The 20,382-nt window shown below is 43.2% G+C and overlaps 1 protein-coding gene across 1 annotated transcript in view; it reads left to right on the top strand.

Annotated features, from left to right (window-relative positions):
• The first annotated feature begins 1,824 nt into the window (after window positions 1-1,824).
• Window positions 1,825-20,382, top strand: part of LPGAT1 (lysophosphatidylglycerol acyltransferase 1) — a 65,572-nt gene continuing 47,014 nt past the window's right edge. The window contains exon 1 of the mRNA XM_009492289.2: window positions 1,825-2,068. Within this exon, the coding sequence (XP_009490564.2) occupies window positions 1,831-2,068 (238 nt within the window). The 5' untranslated portion in view covers window positions 1,825-1,830. The remainder of the gene's footprint in view (window positions 2,069-20,382) is intronic.

Below are 20,382 nucleotides of genomic sequence, written 5' to 3' on the forward strand. Positions count from 1 at the left end.
TGTCCGCCAGGCACAGCGAACGGCTGAGAGGCAGCAGTCCTGTGTGCCCACAAGGGATGATGCAGTTACACAGAAGGCAAAAATTCCTCAGCCTGGAGTGGTTTTGGGGGGGTGCAGGTTGTCTAGAGGGGGCTGTCTCTCCCCTTGGCTGCTTCTGGGCTGGGGTCAAGCATCACTGTAGATCACGGAGCTCTGCAGGGGTTTTCCAGCAGTAGAAGATGGTGTTTGTGGCTGCAGGGAAGGGTTAAGAGAGACAAGGAAAAAGCTGTAAAGTTATCTATAATAAAGATGTGGAAAGGGATTTATGACTACAGTGATGAAACAAAACACGTTGCTGCTGTCCGGGCCAGAAGGGTGTTTCGGGTGGTGCTGAGGGGACCTGTTGCCAGTGTCCCCTCTTCCACTTTCCCCGTTTACCCAACTTGAACGAAAACAGCCGCGAAGGGGGACTAAAGCAGCAGGCCGCCAAGGGGGGTCCTGGGGCCGGGCCGTGCTGCTCCCCGGCCGCCCCCCTCTCGCCGGGACGGGAGCAGAAGCGTCGGGGGGGGGGGGGGGGGGGGGCCGCCGCAGGGACAGCCCCTGCTTCCGCCCCCTCCGCGGCGCGGGGTTCCCCGCCGGCCGGTTCGGGAGGCGCTCCCGGGCGCGGGGGGAGCCGCCGGCCGGGCCCGCTGCGCTCCGCGCCGCCCAGCGGGTGCCGGGGCGGGGGGCGGCCGCGCTCTCCGGCGGGGGGCGGTGCTCGCTGCAGCGCCGGCCCCGCTTCTCGGCAGCGGGCGGGCGGTCACGGCGGTCACGCAGCCGGCGGGGGCGGGGAGCGCGGCCCCAGCGGCCGGCATGAGCCCCCGGCGGCCCGGGCTGCCCGCGCTTGGGATGGAGGCGGCGGTGCCGAGGTACGGACCTTGCGCGGGCCGGGCCGGGCCCCCGCTCCCAACAGGTGCGGGGTCTCCCCACCCCCGCCCGCGGCAGCCGCCTCTCCTTGCGGCGCCGGGGCTCGGCGGGGTCCCGCCCGCGGAGCGCCGTGCGGGAGCCGAGAGAGGCGGGGAGGGGAAGGGGTGGGGAAGGGGTGCCAGGCCCGGCCCGGCCGCCGGCGCGGGAGAACCGAGGTGAACCCGCGCTCTGCGCCTGCCCGCCCGGCCCGGCGCTCCCGCCTCCCCGCCCGCCCGCCGGCCCCCGCGCTCACGCCGCCCGCCCCCCTCTCTCCGCAGGGAGCCGCAGGGCGAGTAGCGCTGCCGCGGCCGGGCCAGCCACCTCTGGGTCCATGAGCCGCCGGCAGCCGGGACTGCCGCCACCGCCGGGCCCAGCTCCCCCAGCCCCGCTGCCGCTTCCGCCGCTGCTCCGTCGCCCCGCCGGAGGTGAGTCCCGCGGCCGGGCCCGCCGCCGCCCGCCCCCCTCAGCGCCGCCCGCGGGCCCCGGCTCCTGTCAGCCGCTCCGGGGCGCGGGGGGGCGGGGAGCTGCTGGCAGCCGCGTTAGCGCCCGCGACCTTTTTCGGGGGGGGGGGGGGTGGGGGGTGGAGAAGATGGAGGCCGGCTGGGACCGCCCGCGTGTCCCCCTCAGGGGAGCTGCGGGCTGTGGGGTGCCCCGGAGTGCGCTGAGGGCAGGCGGCGCCGGCGGGAGGGTCGCGCCGCTTCCTTCGTGCCCCGCTGCCCGCGGGGGCAGCTTGCCTTCCTCGCCCGTGGCAGCCTGCTTGCCCGGTGGCTAGGGGCGGAGGTGGGAGCGGGCTGGGTCTGGGGCCGGCGGGCAGGCACCCTCGCCTCGCCCCGCTCGGAAAGCGCTACCTGTGCCTTGTTCTCCCTCTCCCCGCAGGACGGTCCCGCGCCCTCCGCTGCGAAGAGAATGGCCGTGACTCTAGAGCAGGCCCGGCGGGTGGGCTATACCTGTCTGAAAGCACTCCTCAGGTTCGCTTTTATGGTCGCCAATAACCTGGTTGCTATTCCGTCCTACATCTTGTATTTAATTATGCTGCAGCCTCTCCGAATGTTGGATAGTAAAAGCTTCTGGTATATCGAAGGAGTATTATTTAAGTGGCTCTTAGCGATGGTGGCTTCCTGGGGCTGGTGGGCAGGATATACAGGTAAGAATGTCTTGTTAACTTAAAATGTACAAATATGAAGATATAAATAAGTGTGCAAACACAGATGTTGTAGTATGGGGATGTGTAGGGGAATATGTAAATACAGTGGATATGCAGGATGTTTTTCTTTCAGGCTTCTTACACAGATGCTTTGTATTTCTGGATTGAGATGCTGAGTGTACTGAAACGTGTTTTTGAAATCGTAGGTACAAACTTCTTATGTGTTAAGTAAGAGTTTCTCAATCAGTATTTTGTCTTAGTGTAATCTGAAATATGATTTTTCCAAAGTATCTTGATCACTTTGTTTTAGTGTTACATGAAAAAGGTACATCTCCTCAAAAGAGATGTATGTGTGGTGCATGTAGCTAGTATGGATAGAGCCAAACTTTTCTTTATTGAGTCTGTGCATCTCTAAATCATCTCCACTTAAAACTATCAGGACACGAGTCTAAGAAGTTTGACACGAAGCTCGTGTCAGAAGAGTAGGTCTTCTATTCCTTGCAACAGTGACTGTCTTTGCTGCTTCAGAATGGAGGGAAACAGAGGGAAGCTCTTTCATACCAATAGTGATACGCAGTGTTTCTCAGCTGTATGTCTCTTCATTTACTGTTAGCAGAGCTAATTACAGAATCTGTAGGTTTTTTCCCCTCTGCATGCTTGCTCTGCAGTTATTACTGAACTTACTTTTGCTTCTTAGTATTCATAGGCTCATCAGGGTGATGGACTGAACTGAAATATTAAGGAAGGCTCTAGTCTTGTCCTTGAATGCACTGCTTTACATCCTGGCTACTGCACTTTGTGCAAGAAAACAGCCATTGATTGATTCTTTGTATGTGCTTAGACCTTGGAAAGGGAAGGAAATTAATCTACTGAGTACAAAATATGAACAGCCCTCCTAAAATTCTTTCCCTCTCTTCTGCCCAGGCTGCATCCGCGGGTCTTGTCCATGTAAACAAGGAAAAAAAGGAATGGCAGCACACAGCTCTGGAGTCTGGTCAGACTCCTGATTAGTCAGAAAGTCAGTGTTGACCCAGATGGAGCACTCTTTTTGTTAGGCTACAAGAGCTGAAGCTTCTGTTGATAATGTGCCTTTTGGTACCCTGTCGTGTGCCTTTCCGAGATGCACAGTTTCTGTGGATACTCTAGGTGAGCTTCCAGTTCTTCTTAAGGAGATAGTGGCAGCAGCAAGCTAGATTCTGGTCTATCGGGCTAGAACTGTCGCAACGTTGCACTGCTTCAAAATTGCCTTGCCTGATACAGCTCAAGCTTTTCCAGATATGCTGTTTTAAAAATCTTTCTGTATGTTTGTATTTGCTCATTAAAAGAAGCCCACATAGTATTTGCAGTGGCAGGTATATTTTTAAAAGTTTGCTTTATGCTTGAAAGCACAAAGGCCTTCCAGAAGGAAGGATTGACTTTCAAGGTGTCGTGTGTATTATTAATTGGAAATGGGAAAGTTTATGGGCATAATGGTAATGTTAAAATTGTACAGCATATGACTCCGGGGATTCACTGTGTATATTGAACATGCTAGTTAAAATTCAAGCCATTGTCCCATGACAATATGATTGCCAATTTTTGAAAGTGGTTTCCTTGGGATAGTTTTACTGCTGACTGCAGAACTGTGTGGTTTCTTTTGCCTCTTGCTTGGAAAGTGGTCTTAGCATGATCTGCATATCCTAGAGTCTTCCTGAAGCATCTGTTGATTGGTGTTGCTGATGTATCTTGACGATTTGAAATCATTTGTTTTACAGTCTTGAAATGTTTTAGTATGTTTGTTTGAACTATCATTTACAAACGGCTACACAGAAGTGTTTTCTGGGATGGTGTATGGGTAAGGAGGCCCTTCTTTTCACTTTTCACAATAAAGCATGGCTTTTGTTTTGGGGGGGATTTTAAACAAATGCTTGCACAAAGTCTCAGTTTAAATGTATTTTATTTGATATGAAGACATTAACACGTCTTATACTGAAAGCTACAAAGTAGCAAGAATAGTTTATTTCTTTGTCTATTCTTTCTTTACCTTCATCAGTGCTCACCACCACATGCAGAACAAACCTGGAAAGTGTATCTTTCTGGCTTCAACATATCTAGACAGAGTAACTTACGTGTCTGTTTCCAGACAGATACATTTATAAAAGACTGTCGCTAGGTCCCCTCTTCTTATAGAGTACAACATAACTAATTCAGAACTGAAATACTACTCTAATATTAGAGCTGGTGTCTAAGACTTGCAGTGGTGCCTCTGAAAGAGACATTGCTCCAGAATTCTTCTGTTTTCAGTTCCAAAAACTAAGTCAAAGATAGGCTTCAATATGTTCCATCTTTGCAAAAGTAAATACAAGATAGTAGGTGTGTATGGGTTCATTGAGAAGATTAAGGAATTTTCTTTTCTTTTGAGTAGCAGAACGGTTGGTCAGTTGGAGGTTTTTTTTGTTTTCTTCTTGATTGAGAGGGAACTAGCTAAATAAGTTTACTTGTCTTTTAATTTGAGGTAGTGTTCTGCTTTGGTTGTGTTGAAGGCATGTTTCAGGTTTTTTAATTTATTTACTTTTTCCCCCTCTGAGGTTGGGTCATCTGTTGGGTGTGAAGTAACAGAAACCATTTGTAATTAGGGACTTAAATGCAGCCTGCAAAGTAGATTCAGGGTGGACTTTTTTTCCCCGTGTAAGTTTGTATGTAACGTGTAGAAAAGAGCTCAACACCAAATGAAGGAAATACGGTGAGTGCTAGGTTTTCCTTCTCGACTTTGCTGCTGTTGTGTAATTGTTGGTATATTTTATTGAATAAAGCTGGAAGAGCTGAGGAAAACTCATAAACTAGGTCTGCCCTTCTCCTCCCCACCCCTGCATAAACCTGTGTTTTTGTGCTAAGATTCTAGACGATGTGTTACAGAAATTACATGATCTGTGTCTATATCAGCAGCTCTAATCTGTGCTTTTTGATAAATGTAGGTGTTTCTGTTTGCAGGTGCACTTGATGTTATGTAAAGAGATAGTGTATAACTGGACAAGCAAAATAAAGAAAGGAACGGAAAGAGAAATTGTAAAGGTCACTCTCCTTTCCCTAATCTTTTTCTTCTTAAGATGCAAGTATGAGAGAGAACTTGGGTATAATTGGTTGCCTTTGATTTTTAAAGGGCAGAGTATGATAAATATCTATGTTGTTCTCTTGAACTCTATAGCGTTTCTTATAAAAAGGAAAACCGAGTGTCTTTTTATAAAGAACGTTCAGATAGTCTAGCAATGTTATTTTTACATGCTCTCAGAAAGACCTTCTTATAAATCTTCTAAGCTTTTTTCTTTTTTTAAGGCTTTTTGTATAAATATTGCTCTCATCATAGGAGCTGTTCAGTTAGGACGCTTGGAATCTGCATATTAGTGTGATTTGAAAGGCACCTTTGAATAATGCTTCTGAATGTTTCCCTGCATTTGTTGGGAGATGCATTCTAAAAAAAGCAAACTCAAGAGTGCTTGATCCTTTGCTGGCAAGTACCTTTTTTTTCCCTATACTATAATTTGTCATTTAATATACCAGTAAACCAGAAACCACTAAATAGTGCAGTAGATGTAATGGGAGGGAGGTGGAGCATGTCTGTGGTTGTGCATTTTTGATGACCTCCTGCTCACCTACAAAACTAGTTTTGAAGCGTCCATCTTCTAGATTTGAACTTCTTTGGGCAAGTAACTATTGCAGACTGAAGTTTAATATGCCTGTATCTAATCAAATCGCTAAAAATAGGACTGCTAGAGAAAAGCTTGCTTTGCTTAAATACTCTTAGACAAACTGTTTTGTTGTCTTCTGCTGTCTGAATGCGTAAGTTAGCATTAGCCTGTGATAGTATTGTTGCGGTATTGCAATTAGAAGTTTCTAGGACAGCAGAGTAATCGGTTAGCAATGCAGTCCTGATACCCGTGATGCTAATCTTGTGCTTCACTCTGCTCCACACAGCTCGGTCCCACTGTAGGGAGCGGTGGTGTGTGCCCAGCCTGTACCTCTGGCTGGGGACGGGGAGGAGCTGGCGGCGGGTGAGTGTCCTCTGTCTGCAGCAACCCTCAGCGCTCTTCTGCCTGTTGCAGCACCAGGGGAGAGAAGCGTTGCATGTGGTCAGCAGGGTTGTGCGCATCTTGGGAGGGGGTTTCCATGAGACCTGTGCTTGGAGTATTTCATATTCCGGCAGCGAAGAGGACAACTTGACAAAACCCTCTGTTTCAGCCTCTTGCCAACACACGCAGTCTTGCAGTAATGTTGGACACGTTGGTGGGCTGATGAAGAGTAATACACCTCTGTTACCACGCACAAAAAAGTCTTAGTGGTGTGAGAATGCTTACTGGTATAATGATGCAGTGGTTAATAAAAAGTGAACTAATCCTATGGTATTGCCTGTTACTGTTCTGTGTCAGTCAGGAAGGTGACATTTAAAGAGTGTCTGTAAGAACTGTCAAGGTTTCTCAAGTGAGGGGAATTTCCCTTTCCTCCTTTGTTATTCAGCCAAATAGAGTAAAACTGAGATTTGGATTTTTAGTTGTGTCCCCCTCCCTTCAAATGATTTAAAATTTATTGGCTGATTTGTATGTATGATTAAGTAGTGACCACAATATAATTTTTTCAGCAGTCATACTTTTTTTACCTCTAATTCAAAATCTTCTGTGTTTCCATTTCATCAGTCAACAGCCTGAACTCCTGTAATCTTCTAAGAATGCGAATATTTTTGACTTCCAGAACTGTAAAAGATACAGGTGGAGTTGCTTGGGCAACATTTCTTCAGTGCAGACAGCATGTGCTGTCTGCGCTGCTGCTTGTTGCAAGTCGGCCCCTCTCCTCAGGCAGGAAGCACAGCAGAAGTTGGAGAACAGCAGATAAAGTAATTTTTTTGCCCCAAATAAGGCAGGAGGTGTTATTTCAGGAGGCCTATCTGTGCCTTTAACCCTGCCGTTGTTTTCTATCCTCCTCTGTTCCTGCAGTGTGGGAGTTTTTTTGTTTGTTTGTTTTTAACTGGCAATATTTTGGTTTGTGGACTTGCCACTACTCTGAGGGTTGGGCAAGGAGGGGTGTGGGGTAAACAACTTGTGTTTTTGAGGTCAAGCTGTGTGTGAAAGGAGAAGCAAAATTGTTCTTGTTTTATGTTTTCTTTGAATGTGCAAAAATACCTGATGTGTCTCAGTAGATTTGGATAGCAACATACCACACAGAAACTGTATGTTATGGCTATGTGTTGAGCTTCTAGGTAATCCCTGTCTTAGATGCATCTTTCTCTGATGTGTATGTTATGTGTAGGTTATGCTGAGATCAAGCAGGGGTCTTTTGAATTTATTTTGCTGTTTGTAAGAGGAAGTTTGTGTGTAATTTGTGAGCTGTCTTGATAAGAAAAGGTCAGAGTTGAATGAGTTGGGGACATTGGAGCTGTTTCTGCTGTGGCCTTAGAGCAAAGGCTCATTCTGCCTTTGCGTAAGAGGAGGTAAGGAGTGCAGTGAACTTACTGTCAACTTCTTTGTGCAAGTGATGTGTCTGTTTGTAAAGAGTGCTATACAGTGACCCTTGTCCTATTTTAATAAAATGTAAAATCACACCAGGAAATTCCCATCTCTCCTTTTTGAAACATGAGTTACAGGCTTTACCATACTTCTTTGTAGTTGTAGTGTCAGCAATGTGTCAAAAGCAGTAAAGCTTATCTTTCATTTTCCTGTTGTATCATTTAACTATAAAGGATCATTCCAAAAGATTAGGTATTGAAATGCTCTCTGAATTTTATTTTTAGAAAGCTCCTGCCTTCTGGCACAAAACTTAGAGTAAAAGCGCACATGCTGTTGGTTTTTTGCTAGTGATATTTTTGTTGTTTGTTGCTATTTACATCCTTTTTTTTTAAGAGTGGGTTAGTCTCTGCTCCTGTTTCACCCACTCTGGATGATACGAAAACAATTGCAAGCATCTGTCACATCTGCCTAAGGATAGTAAAGATGAAATTACTAAGAAATACCTATACAGAAAGGTGTGATTATTTACTTTTAAGTCCAGGAATGGCTGCGGGATGCTTCTGAATTAGCTTATGTGCCAACAGCCAAAGGAAGACAAAGTTTGGGGAATTCTGGGTTCTATTCCTATTTATGGCTGTTTGCTATTTTTAGGGTGTGTTTTCATCCCTCCTAGTTCTTCTGGGCCTTTGTTTTTAGCATATCTATCCATGGTAGTCATCTTACTTCTCCCTTTGTTGCTGGTTGAGTGCCTGAAAGGATATGACTAAGAATACCTGAGGCATGTGCCTGTTCTCTGTACGTTTTCTTGTTCTTTTTCTTGATGGTAGGCTTTTAGGAACCATGTGAAATAATTACAGGAAAGCTTTTGTCCAGCTCTGATTTGGAGAAGCAAAATCTTGGGAACTAAATTCTTTATCCACAAATTCTTTGCAGAGTGTATGAAGGAGGAAGTTTTTTCCACTTCAACACTGTGATCACATCTGTATTGGAACATGTCAGAGATGATGCCTTTATGTCAGAGATGCAATTTCTCATTCTCATTTAATGTAACTGTTCTAAAGCATAGAAATTTTAAAGGTTTTCAAGAAAACTGGGGAAAAAAATTTATGTTTAATGTGGATAAAACCTATTTTCTCTGTCATTTTGTTCTGGGAAATTACTTTTTTAGAATGAAACTCAAACAGATGAACAGACTGTATCACTTTTGCTTTCTCTGTTGGGTGTGTGTGAGGGACAGAGAAGTCCTGCCAAAGGTTAGTTTGGCAAGGTTTTAAGCCGCTGAAAACAGGATCTTAAAAATGGAGGAGTTGTGCAACCTTAATTAGAAAGGGTAGTTAGTAAATCCTTTATGGAATATAAGCTTAGTAGTGTAACTTTCCAGTGCAAACTGAGCCAAAATACAGCTCCAAGATATGTAATCCGCTGGTGTTTATTACAGTGGAATATAAACTCTAATGCTTAAGATGACATGTCAAATGTGGGATTGTGTAGGCATGTAATTGCACTGCTGTTGCAGTCACCACAGTTGAGATAATAGTCAAGCCATTTGTATATGCATTTACTGAAATAAATATATATATATGTATGTTTGCATTTCTAAAAATGTTCTGTGGCAGCAGCGAGGGATTTTGCATATGAGGCTGGTTGGTTTTGGTTTTTTGTTTGGTTTTTTTTTTTTTCCCCTCTCCCCCCACAAGCATTTCAAGCAGGGAGTGCCACTGAAGAAAGCCAGTCCCAGCCTTTCAGACTCATCCTACCACTGCTGCTTCAGTTTTATTGGCAAAATATTTTAATGATTGTGTAGTGATCTGGATCACGGCCCTGATCCACACGAAAACTACCCACCCCCTATTTTGCTGGGTGACTTACAAAACGCAGTCCCTAACCCAGTTCATTTTGTGGGTGTGGTGAAAGAAGAAGGTGGGTTCAAATAGCAAAGGGAAAGAGGAAGGAACTGCATCTTCTGGTGACAGTACCAGCTTTAATCTATTTGTTGAACTGCTGCTTATGGCCCCAAGTGAAGAGAGCAGTCCTGTGCAGGACAGGGCCTCTAGTATGTGAATAAAATGTCACTGAAGTAGACTTCTTCCCCTTTTCTTACTATTTTATTAACTGGTTAGTGTTGTTTAGACTGGAAAAGTGCCTTCTGCAAAGTTCCTTTAGAGAAGAACACTAGGTGTAGGGTGAGAACAATGGGTTATCATAAACTGAAAACGGGTTGATAAAGGAATAAAAAGACCAGTGTTCATTTTGATGAAAGCTTAGCAGTGGGGTTCCTCTGAAGTTTTGTATATGCGCTCTTTGTCAGCTACAGAGACAATTGTAAAGAACTTCAAAAGTACTTAAGCTGTATGAATAGCCGACAAAGTGCAGAAGTTATTCAGAGTTGAACAGTCCAAAGTAATAAACGCTTAAGTAAAGTAGCAGTTCAGGAAAGAGATTAGTATCATGGTGGAGAGCTTAAGGAGAGTTTTGGCTCAGTGCATGACTATACTGTATAAAATATGTAAAGAACAAGATGGAGAATAATATTAAAAATATCAGTGGTTCAACTTCACACTTTGATGTTTTTGTCTCAGTTGTTTTAAAGCTATTGAAGAGTTAAGGGACTCTAAGAGGGTCAACAGCTTCATTAGTGCAAGCTGAAATCAAATCAGAACAATTTCATTCACAGCTGAACTTGAATTGGAACTGAATTGGACAACTCAGTGATTCTGTTTCCTGGGCAGAATACGAGTAGAAGAGATGCAATCTTCCTGTGTAAAGAAGGGGACTTTTAGTGTCATTGGAAGGTAGAAAATTAAAGTCTTTAAGATTTAATAAGACAGCAGTGCCTGGGGCTTTTGTTTGTTTCTTTTTTCATAAATACTTTCATTATGTCTTTTCACAAATACTGACTTTGCAGGGTAGTGTCAATGGTGTTACTTCCTTTGAGTCATACAGCATAACCTGAAAACTTCTTGTTTAAATGTTAGAGTTCTAAAAGGTAAGGGATTGTCCCTATTTAAGTTAAGTTTTGTAATTCAAGGAAAGGGGGAGAGGAAAGATTAATAGCCTTATTAATGCTTCTCACTTAAGTAGAACTAAAAATAGAAATGGTATTCTAAGAGCAAGGGCCAGCACTGCTGCTGTTTGGGAGGACACGGGTTCTGGAAAGTTGGTTCTTTAGGACAATGGCATAACTGCTTGCGGGTGTGGTTTTTTGGCAAAAAAGAGGATTTTGTCTGAGGTTTTTTAATTTATTTTCATTCGTTTTCTAGCATCCTGAAGTTACAAGCATGTGCAGTTTCTGTGAAAACCTATAGTGTCTGTGTTTGCTTGCCAGAACTGGGGGAAAAAAACCCATAATATTAAGAACATGTGTGTTTTGTTAATTTAAGCATCAGTTATGTTTGAGTGTGGTGTTTAGGGTGGGCCATTGAACACTATTTTAATGTAATTTGGTGACTTGGGTATTTTATTATCCACGTAGATAAATGTGACAGTGTTTTAAGCATAGTTTCCTGATGGGATTAAGCTACTTGTTTGACAGCCATTCTTTCTCTCACCCCTCCCACACTTCTGATTTGCCTCCTTGCAAATCTGTCTGCAATTGACCAGATGGTTCAGATTTGAGACATAATGGTGTTCTCATGAGTTTTGTGAAAATTGGCAGCTGAGCAGAGGAGAGAGAGACCCAAGTTAGTGCCTCAGCTGAGGGTAGTGCAGGCAGATTTGGCCATCGTATGCCTTGCTTGACATCTGCTGCACGTCCAACCAGTGCATCAGTGGTTTTGGGTTTGCCACAGTGCCAGCACATCTTGTCCAGCCCATTGAGGAGAAGGAGGTTAGACGAGTTTTTGGGAAACCAGGCTTAGTTACTTCTGCTGCTTCTGGAGCAGCATGTTAATCTGGCAGTGGCAGATGGTATATGAAGCATCATCCTTTCCTTTAGATGATGTTTAGTCCACCTTGCTTATCGTAGCCTTTTAGATCCAAAAGGCATATGCAGATAACTCTTTAGTCTTAATATTAGAAAAAAGGGGAAGGTGGTAAAAGAGCTTCAAGTATTGTGGTTTTAAGACTTTCTACTCCATCTATAAAACAGCAGTTCGTGTAGCCTTGTAAAAGGAGGAATGGGAGGGCATCAACCTGCCTGAAGCTCTCAAGAAAGAGCAGTGATGCTCAGATTACTGTAGGCAGGGCAGAGCCAAAGAAAAAGTCAGCAATGAATCTGACCCAGGGACGTGTAGAAATACAAGGCTCAAGGTATGTTTGAGTGTATTTGAGGAGAGCTGGGAGAGAGCAATGGTGTGGGTGGTAAGCAGCATGAGAGTCTGTCAAGAAGGGTTCTGTACCACCGTGTAGCATGCGTCAAGGCATTTCATTAGAAATGTGGTCTCTTGAGTTTTGTACCTGAGCCTGTTCTATTTTGCTATGCATAAATATGTATAGATGGCCTGGCAAAACTCCAACTCTGGTAACTGCCAGTTTCCTTTCCAAATGCATTCTTCTTTCATATCCATTTTTATTTCCTGTGCTTGTCTCGAGCATAAAATTCAGTTGTTGTTCCTCCTAGCAACAGCTTTACTGGGAAATAAATATAACCGTAGCCTGTGTATACACTAACATAACACAAAGGACCTATGAAGTTCAGTTTACATTTGTAAAAATGCTTTCAGAGGCAGGTACGGTTAATATAAATGTCTGTTAAGCCTTTTGCATGGTAGTGTATTACATGAAAACAAACAGATGAATATTTTTTTGTGTTTGAAACTCTTCTGTTTGTATCATCAAACCTAATACTTCAGTCTTCTAACCTAGTAATGTAGGAAGGGAATGTGACAACACCAAGGCCTTTGCCCAGGTAGTTCTATTGTCTTGGATGTGTTTAAAGATCATTTGATGCCTACCTTGGGCTTCTGGAGTTTGACAAGATTTTTACAGGCTGGAGAAGCACTTTTGTCCCTCATCTATTTCAGAGGGAGAAAATACTGAAACGTGCCTTCCCCCCCGCCCCTTTATTGCTTACATTCTTTGCGAATTTTTTAACAGCCTACTAAACTTTAAAAGCTAAAATGCAGAGCTGAGCTCATATAACCACGAGTAGCACTGCCGTGCGTCACTGTAGGAAGGCTAAGGGTTATTTGGGTGGCTGCTGTGGTGAAGAAAGAACCATAGCAGGTGGCCTGCTCCTTCCTATTCCAGTTCTGTTACCACCCTTTCCTGGTGCTTTGCAAAAACAATGTGGTAAATCCAAGTGTCTGGTCACTCACTGTGTTTCCTTTGAGGCAGGGAGTCTGAGCAAAGTTTGAGTTTGAGCAAAGTATGGAGGATTTAGTTGGGTAGGTAGAATTCGGTATTTGAAGTGTATTGACCAAAGCTCTTACTCTGTGGGAGTGCTAGACTTTTCTAGCTTGAATAAATTTATTTTTGCCTAGTTTTCTTCTTGTCTGAGGAAAGAGTAATTTGTAACACTTTTGGCAAGTGCTTTATGAGTAAGCCAAGGCACTTGTAGCCACAGATTGTGACAAGTTGCATGTGAAGTGCTTATAGTGCCTATTGCTACCCACCGACTTAAGAGTATTCACATTAATCATTTAACTGTAAAGTGGAATTTTGAGATTTGTAATATCTTCTTGCATTTGTGGCACGCTTGCTGTATTTGAAATGGAGGAGTCCATTTCCATAGTCTTTTTCACAACTCTGTTATTCAACCCCTTTACGGGTGCTCTCCAGAGAAACTGCTCTGCAGTGAAGTACTGTTTTTAACTGAAGTACTCTGAAGTCTGTTCTTTTTCTTTTTTTGTTCCCACAGCATTTGTCTGCTGTCACTTCTACCATTTGTTCCCAATGTATAGAAAAACTTTCTGATCTGAGGTCTGGAATTTCTTTTAATTTGAGGAGGGAGAAGAGAGAGAGAGGAAGAGAAGCCTCAGTTACTGTTACTGCAGCAGCATATTTCAAAACTGGGACCTGGGTATTTCATTGAAGGGTGCATTGAATATTAGTCTGTGCGCTGAGGATGAAGGGTAGGTATTGGAGTCAGCCATTCAGGATGTTTGAATAAATTTGTTTGTATTAAGTCCGACCATTTTCTGTCAGTAAAAAGTACTACTGAAACTCCCAGTAAGACTGTCAGACACAAATCCAAGGTATTTTTTGTACTTGTCAGCAGGTATAAGAGGATTATTTGTTTTGTAATAGTACCAGATGCCAGAGAGCTAAACTTTTTTTTAAAATTAGGAACAGTAAACTTTTTGCTGCTGCTTTGAGGTACATCAGCTAGAATAATCTAATGAGAGAGGCTGTTTTTTCCTGCTAGTTACTTCACTTGTGATAGCCTGAGAGTACCGTTAAAGGCATCACTTCTGATTTTATGGTGATGGACTTCAGCTTACTGGCAACCTGAAATGTGGCCACTTAATTCTTAAGAGTTGCTGAACTGGTATAGGATAACCTGGGGTAAATTTAAATATGGTAAGATGTTTTGTTGGCTTGAATCACTTGCTGCGTCATACCAGCAAAAGTACTAGCTTAAGTTTCCAGCTAGAATTATTGTCATACACTTTCCAGATGCTTTTCAAACTTACTGTGGCCTCTTGTTTTAATAATGGGACTTGCATAAACAGAAACGTAAAACTGAATATAGGTATTTGCTGTCATGTTATAATCTGCATCATTAGCTTCTGATTGTTTTATGATTAAATTATTTTGCTTAAATTTGTGGTAACAGAACATAATTTTCCCCCGGCCTTTATAAAATCCATTATTTGAAAAAAAATGAACATAGCATCTAAAAAGTCTAAGGGGAAACATTTTTACAGTTCTTGTTCATCTTACAACTTCTTTGTCGTAAAGACACTTGTTTGTAGTGTGGGTGAGAAGTTTAATAAAGTCCTTGAAACATAACAGTGCAAACATTTAAGGCTTCTTTTAAAGGGTTTGTCTTTCTGCTTCCTTGCGTCTGTATCCAGTTATTTTTTGATTCTTTGCATGCCTTTCATTATTAAGTTTTCCCCTCCACACTGCAACTTGAAAATGTCCAATGACTGGGTTCTGTTTTGTGATATATGGCAGCGCTAACCCACTGGAACTGGAGGATGGTGCTGAGGTGTATGGGGGGAGGAGAGAATAATGCTGCAGCTGTTTGATTAGCAGTAGCCAGTTTTATTGCTTGAGGCTATGGATTTTTAGATTATGCTACTTCTGCAATCTCAAAATACACTGTTTGAATATGTATTTCTGTTGTTATGATTGTTCAGGCACTCAGTAGCTCTGTTTTTTCTGTCTAGAGTTGACTGAGTTGAAGAGGGTTAAATGGTCAATGTCCTTCAAGTGGAGACAAGCTCCTCAGTTCTGAGGTCACTGTACGGAGATGGTAAATAAATGCGCAGAATGGCCTTTTGCCTTTCCCATGTAGCCATTTAACAAAGATAATCTAAAAGTAAAGGGTTTTCCAAATACATCCGGTACTACTTTTATGTGGTGACTATTCGTACTGTATCACAAGCTAGGCTGAAAAAGGTCAGCTGTATAATGAGACAACATCAATAGCATTTTGTGGTAACTTAGGCAAGACATGAAGAATATGAAGAGGTAACTGCAAGGTAACTGAGCTCGATTCAGATAAGCAGAAGGTAGTGACCAGAGCTGGGATATAGGAGTGGTCTTACCACATCCAGAATCTTGATTTCCAGTTAGTATTGTTGGTTTTCTTGACTTGAACCTTCGGCCAGTGATTAAAGTCATGCAGTTTGCTTTCATTAGGAGGAAAAATTGATGAAGATCTGGTATTTTTTTGAATCAATATGACTTTATACTTTATCAGTAAAGGATATATGCAAAATCATGTTTTTCTGAGCCCAGTTGGATTTGAATACTGGGAAAACTGTTTCCTTGCTTAGTAGTGTAATTATGGGATTTTTTTAATCTAGCGCATCTTCTGAAAAGCATGGTCTAAGTTCTTACCTGTAGTCACTCTGGCAGCTTTTCTTGATACCCTTTTGGCTGTAACCCTTGCCTACGCCCAGTCCTGGTGGTACAGTTCTAGAGCTAAATAGTTGAATGCTTGTGGGCTGATCAAGCCTTTTCACCATGCTGTTTAATTAGGCTTAGTATGTTATGAGAGATGAATGCAAACTCTCACTTGGAGTTCTAGGCAAGTTCCACATCTTGTTTAAATAAAAAGTAATATTTGCTCACTTCCAGCCATATTCCATTTTTCTGGTTCCTGTACTTGATAAACCTCAAGGTACTTCAGAGAATTTCATGGGTATCAGAAAACCCTGATTAGTTACCTCTCTAGCTATGATATAAGTGCACTAGAATAATGTGCTTTATCAGCTTCTAATGAGAAATTGCTCTTCCCCTTCATGCAATCCAGCAACAATTTTCTGCATTCTGCATGTGTTTTACCTGAAAGAGCCTTTTGCATAGTGCTCTGAAAAGTTTATGGTCCCAAAATATACAGTAACTTAAAACCGGCAGTTAAAAATGGAAATGGGACTTCCAACTCATGTCATTTCATTGCTAGCTAGCCTCTCCAGTCCCTTATGCAGTAGGTAATAACTAAATTCTATTGAGTTCTTCCACTGTCCCCAGAAAGACTTGATATTCCATGGCCTTGGGATATTTGTTCTAAGATTGCTGGATATGTCGTGTGTTTTTTGGGAAAAACATCTGAAAAGCTTCTAGATGCTCTGGTTTCCTTGAAATTATATAGGAAGCTTGCAATCTACGAATCGTAAAAGGAGAGAAGATGGCCATGTGTTCCTGGGCAGGTTCATTGCTATATGCCACCAGTTACTTCCTCTTTAAAGCCATACTTTCAACTGGCCTGACTTGGAAATCTAGATTAAGTAGGAGCAGAATCTTCCATATGGCTAGAACTGTGGGTTTCCAAATACCTCACTCTTCCCCCCCCCCCCCCCCCCTTTCTTTTTTCTTTTCTCTTTTTCAGAAGAACCGAACAGCAATTTTTGCACAACGTTGTGGTGATAGAGCCTACTCCCTCTTAAATAACAGTGAAAACGTTGTGCAGTCTTTGTCAGGAGTTCATTTTGGACAGTTCAACAGTTATCACAGAATATACTTAAACTTCTTGTAATAAGTTCCTTCAAGTCTTATGTAGTGCTGTCCAGAAGCAGTAAGGACTTGAATCTGTCCACTTTGAAAGCAAAAGCAAAAAATCTAGTGTGGGTTACATCCACCTATTTATGATAATAGATTATTCTTATCTTTATTTCTTTATAGCCATCAGACTCTGCTCATGTCTTATTTTCTTCTTGAAACACAATTACAGATTCTCGCCAATTATTTATTTGAAGTCTTGCTTCTGTCTTGTGGGTGCATTTTTTCTCAGTGGAATCTTTGTCCAGTTTCCCCAGTATTCATATTATTCCGGACTACAGAGTGCAGCCTCTATTTCTGTCATATGAAGAAGAAAGTCTGATTCCTAATAGAAAGCCCTGTGGTGTTGCAGTGTGCAGCTCTGCATAAGCGGCCAAACAACTGAATGGAAACTGTTGGAGTGCTGTGGTCCTGTATTGTTGATTATTAGTTTGTTTTAGCCAGCTTGCACCAGGCCAACTAGTTTGCACCAAGATTCTCAGAGTTAACAGCTGAGGCTGCAAAGCAGTTTCAACCATTCCCCCTGCTTTGAAAGAGGTAGTCCTCTCCCTGGAGGAAACAGGACTGCTATTTCATGAGTAATTTGCTTTGCATAGACCATTACCCTAATGGGATTTTTCACACAGTTGGTTTGGATATACTGGTTTTTGGTGTTGATTACACAATCTGAAAAGTATCCCCCTTTACTTAGGGCTGTGAACCTGGGTGTATGCTCTGGCCATTGTGTCCCCTGGAACCTGACTGGGAAGATCTGCTTTCATCCTGTATCTGTTAGCTTTTTAAGGCTATGATATGGTAGCTGTACTTTTTGAGCCACTGTAACAGTTGAGAGAAGTGAAGGACCTTATGAATGACTCTTTGGGAATTTCACATCTGGAAAGACAAGCAACAGGATCAAATTAGTAATGCATACCATTGCCAGTGACTCAAAAGGAAGCTGTAGTGATAGTATTGTAGTTTGTGATACTGCCCCTGAGTGGATTCTGCTGCCTAGACAGTTGACTCTGCAAAGGCAGCTCAGGTTATTGTTACAATGCAGTACTTTTAACTGTGACAGACGGTGTGCTTTCAGAGTGCTCTCATAGGGAAAAAAAGTATTTTCTTTAATTTGCTTTCCGCAAACAAAAAATCAAACAGCTGTCACGCTGTCTCTGCCTGAATAGTGGTTCTGTAGTGTCTGTGGCACATGGCTACAAAGGTTTTACAACAAGGATGTTTATCTTTCTCTTTTGTCCTTAAGCTTACAGGGAAAAGGAGAAGAGTGGGGGGTTGCACATTTTTAACATGTTCTGACGTTCTTTAAAGGAACAAAACTATGCTTGCTATGCTCTAAAAGCTACAACATGCCTAACAACTTTGTTTTAAAAAGAAATTCATAGCAATTTCGAAGGTAACTTAGGTGACTCATGCTGGTTATGCTTTGCACGTTGGGTCAACTGGACTTGCCCGGCAGGTCTTCCAGTGTAGCAGACCACAGTTCCATAAGGATTCATTCTGGTCCAACTGGTGCTTCCTGCCACATCATCCCATCTTCTTCCAATAGCTCTGATTGTGCTGGCTTGCCTCTTTTTTTTTTTTTTTTTTTTTTTTTTTTCTTTCTTCCCCTCCACCAGCACAGATGCTCACATGATGTTGCAGTGGCTATCTTTTGCTTCTGAAGTATTAGAGCAACTTGCCCAAAATAGGAAAAATAAGAAATATCTTAGATAAAGATAGTAGGGGAAATAATTGAGGCCTTCCCACTTTACATGTTGGGATTTTTTTGTTTACTTGTTACTACTGTAAGTTTTGTGTTTAAGTAGGTGTCAGTAGCCATATCTGACTGTTAAGTAGTAATTTGAATGTCTTGGTGTTAGAGTAACTAAAAGTAGCTCAATTTCAATGTAGCTGCTTGCATGCTTCATGTTTGACACGCAGACAAAACAGTCTCAATAGAATAGTTTAATTTGCCATAATATTTCATAATATAGCTAAAGATACAGATAAAGATACAAATGAAGATCTGAAGACCTCTGTCTTCAGATGAAGATCTCAAGACTTCATAGCAGTAAACATAATGGCTTACTCTGGCTAATATGTATCATCACCTCAAGTTTGTGGTATTGGTTACTGGTCCCACTTTTTTGCCTGAGTCCGATCCCAGGTGAATCATATTCTGCTTCTTCCATAGTAAGGTTTGAACTATCCTTCAAATTTATGTCTTTGCTGCAGTTCTGCAGCAGTAAGACAGAAAAACCTTGCCACTTTGTATTTACAACATGTGCTTTGTGACTGTAAATGCTGCTCTTTTTCATGCCGCAGGGTGAAATTGTAGGTTTTGTTGTAGCTGAGGGTATCCACTAAGAAAGAATTCTGTTAACACTGTTTTACCTCCTGGTGTCAGGCTGCAGATCACAGAATCACAGAATTGTTTAGGTTGGAGGGGACCTCTGAGGATCACACAGTTGAACCCCCTACTCAAAGCAAAGGTCAGTTAGAGCAGGTTGCCCAGGTCCGTGTCCAGTCAGGTTTTGAATACCACCAAGGATGGACACTCCACAACCTCACTGTGCATCCTGTGCCAGTGTTTGACTGCTCTTACAGTAAAAACTTATTTTTCTTTTTTTCTTTTCCCCCTTATGTTGAAGTGGGATATCCCGTATTTCAGTTTCTGCCCGTTGCCTCTCAGCCTGTCACTGGATACTGCAGGAAAGAGTCTGGCTAAGTCGTCTTTACTGCTCTCCCTGCACCCCCATCAGGCACTTACACATGGGTAAGATTCCACACCACACCCCTGCAAGCCCCCCCAGAGTCTTTTCTTCTCCAGGCTGAACAGTCCCAGTTCCCTCAGCCTTTCCTCGTATGAAAGGATGCTCTGGTCCCTTAATCATCTTAGTGGCCTTTTGTTGGACTCACTCCAGTAAGTCTGCATCTTATATTGTGCTGCAGAGCCCAGAACTGGTCCCAGTGCTCCAGATGTGGCCTCCCCAGTGCTGAGCAGAGGGGAAGGACCACCTCCCTCCAACCTGCTGGCAATGCTTTTCCTAATGCAGCCCAGGATACTGTTTGCCCTGCCATGAGTATGCATTTCTGGCTCGTAGTCAGCTTGTCCACCAGGACCCCAGGGCATTTTCTGCAAAGCCACTCCCTAGGTGTGGGACTTGGCACTTCCCCTTGTTGAAATCCCTGAGGTTCCTGTTGGCTCGTTTCTCCAGCCTGTCCACATCCCTCTGAATGGCAGCACGACCAGATGGCATATCAGCCACTCCTCCTGCTTGTGCATTGTCTGCAGACTTGCTGTGAACTTGCAGAGGGTGCACTCTGTCCTATTGTTCAGGCTGCTAATGAGGATGTTAAACAGTACTGGTCCCAGCATCAAGGCTGGGGTACACCCCTAGTAACTGGCCTCCAGCTGGACTTTGTGCTGCTGGAGGTGATGATTTTCTCTCCTACAGCTTTCCTTCTTAAAGCTCGAGTCCCAGTGTTGGCATACTGAATTTCAGACTACTTTATCCCTTTTTTGTGCTCTAAATGACTTTTCCCCTTTCCTGCCATTTTATTTCTTATTCTTTTCAGATATATATATATAGAGAGAGGAGGCCTGCCTCTAACTCCTTCTGACTTGAATCTAGAAGGAACCACTTCTCCAGCTCCAGATGGGAATTTTCATGAACATACCTGTAATTTTTAAGGAGTGGGAAGCTGTGGCGGTTTTATTGAGTTCCTGTCTGTCTGTGTTTGATGCGTCAG

Source organism: Pelecanus crispus, chromosome 3 (genome assembly GCF_030463565.1).
Source record: "Pelecanus crispus isolate bPelCri1 chromosome 3, bPelCri1.pri, whole genome shotgun sequence".
Lineage (NCBI taxonomy): Eukaryota > Metazoa > Chordata > Aves > Pelecaniformes > Pelecanidae > Pelecanus > Pelecanus crispus.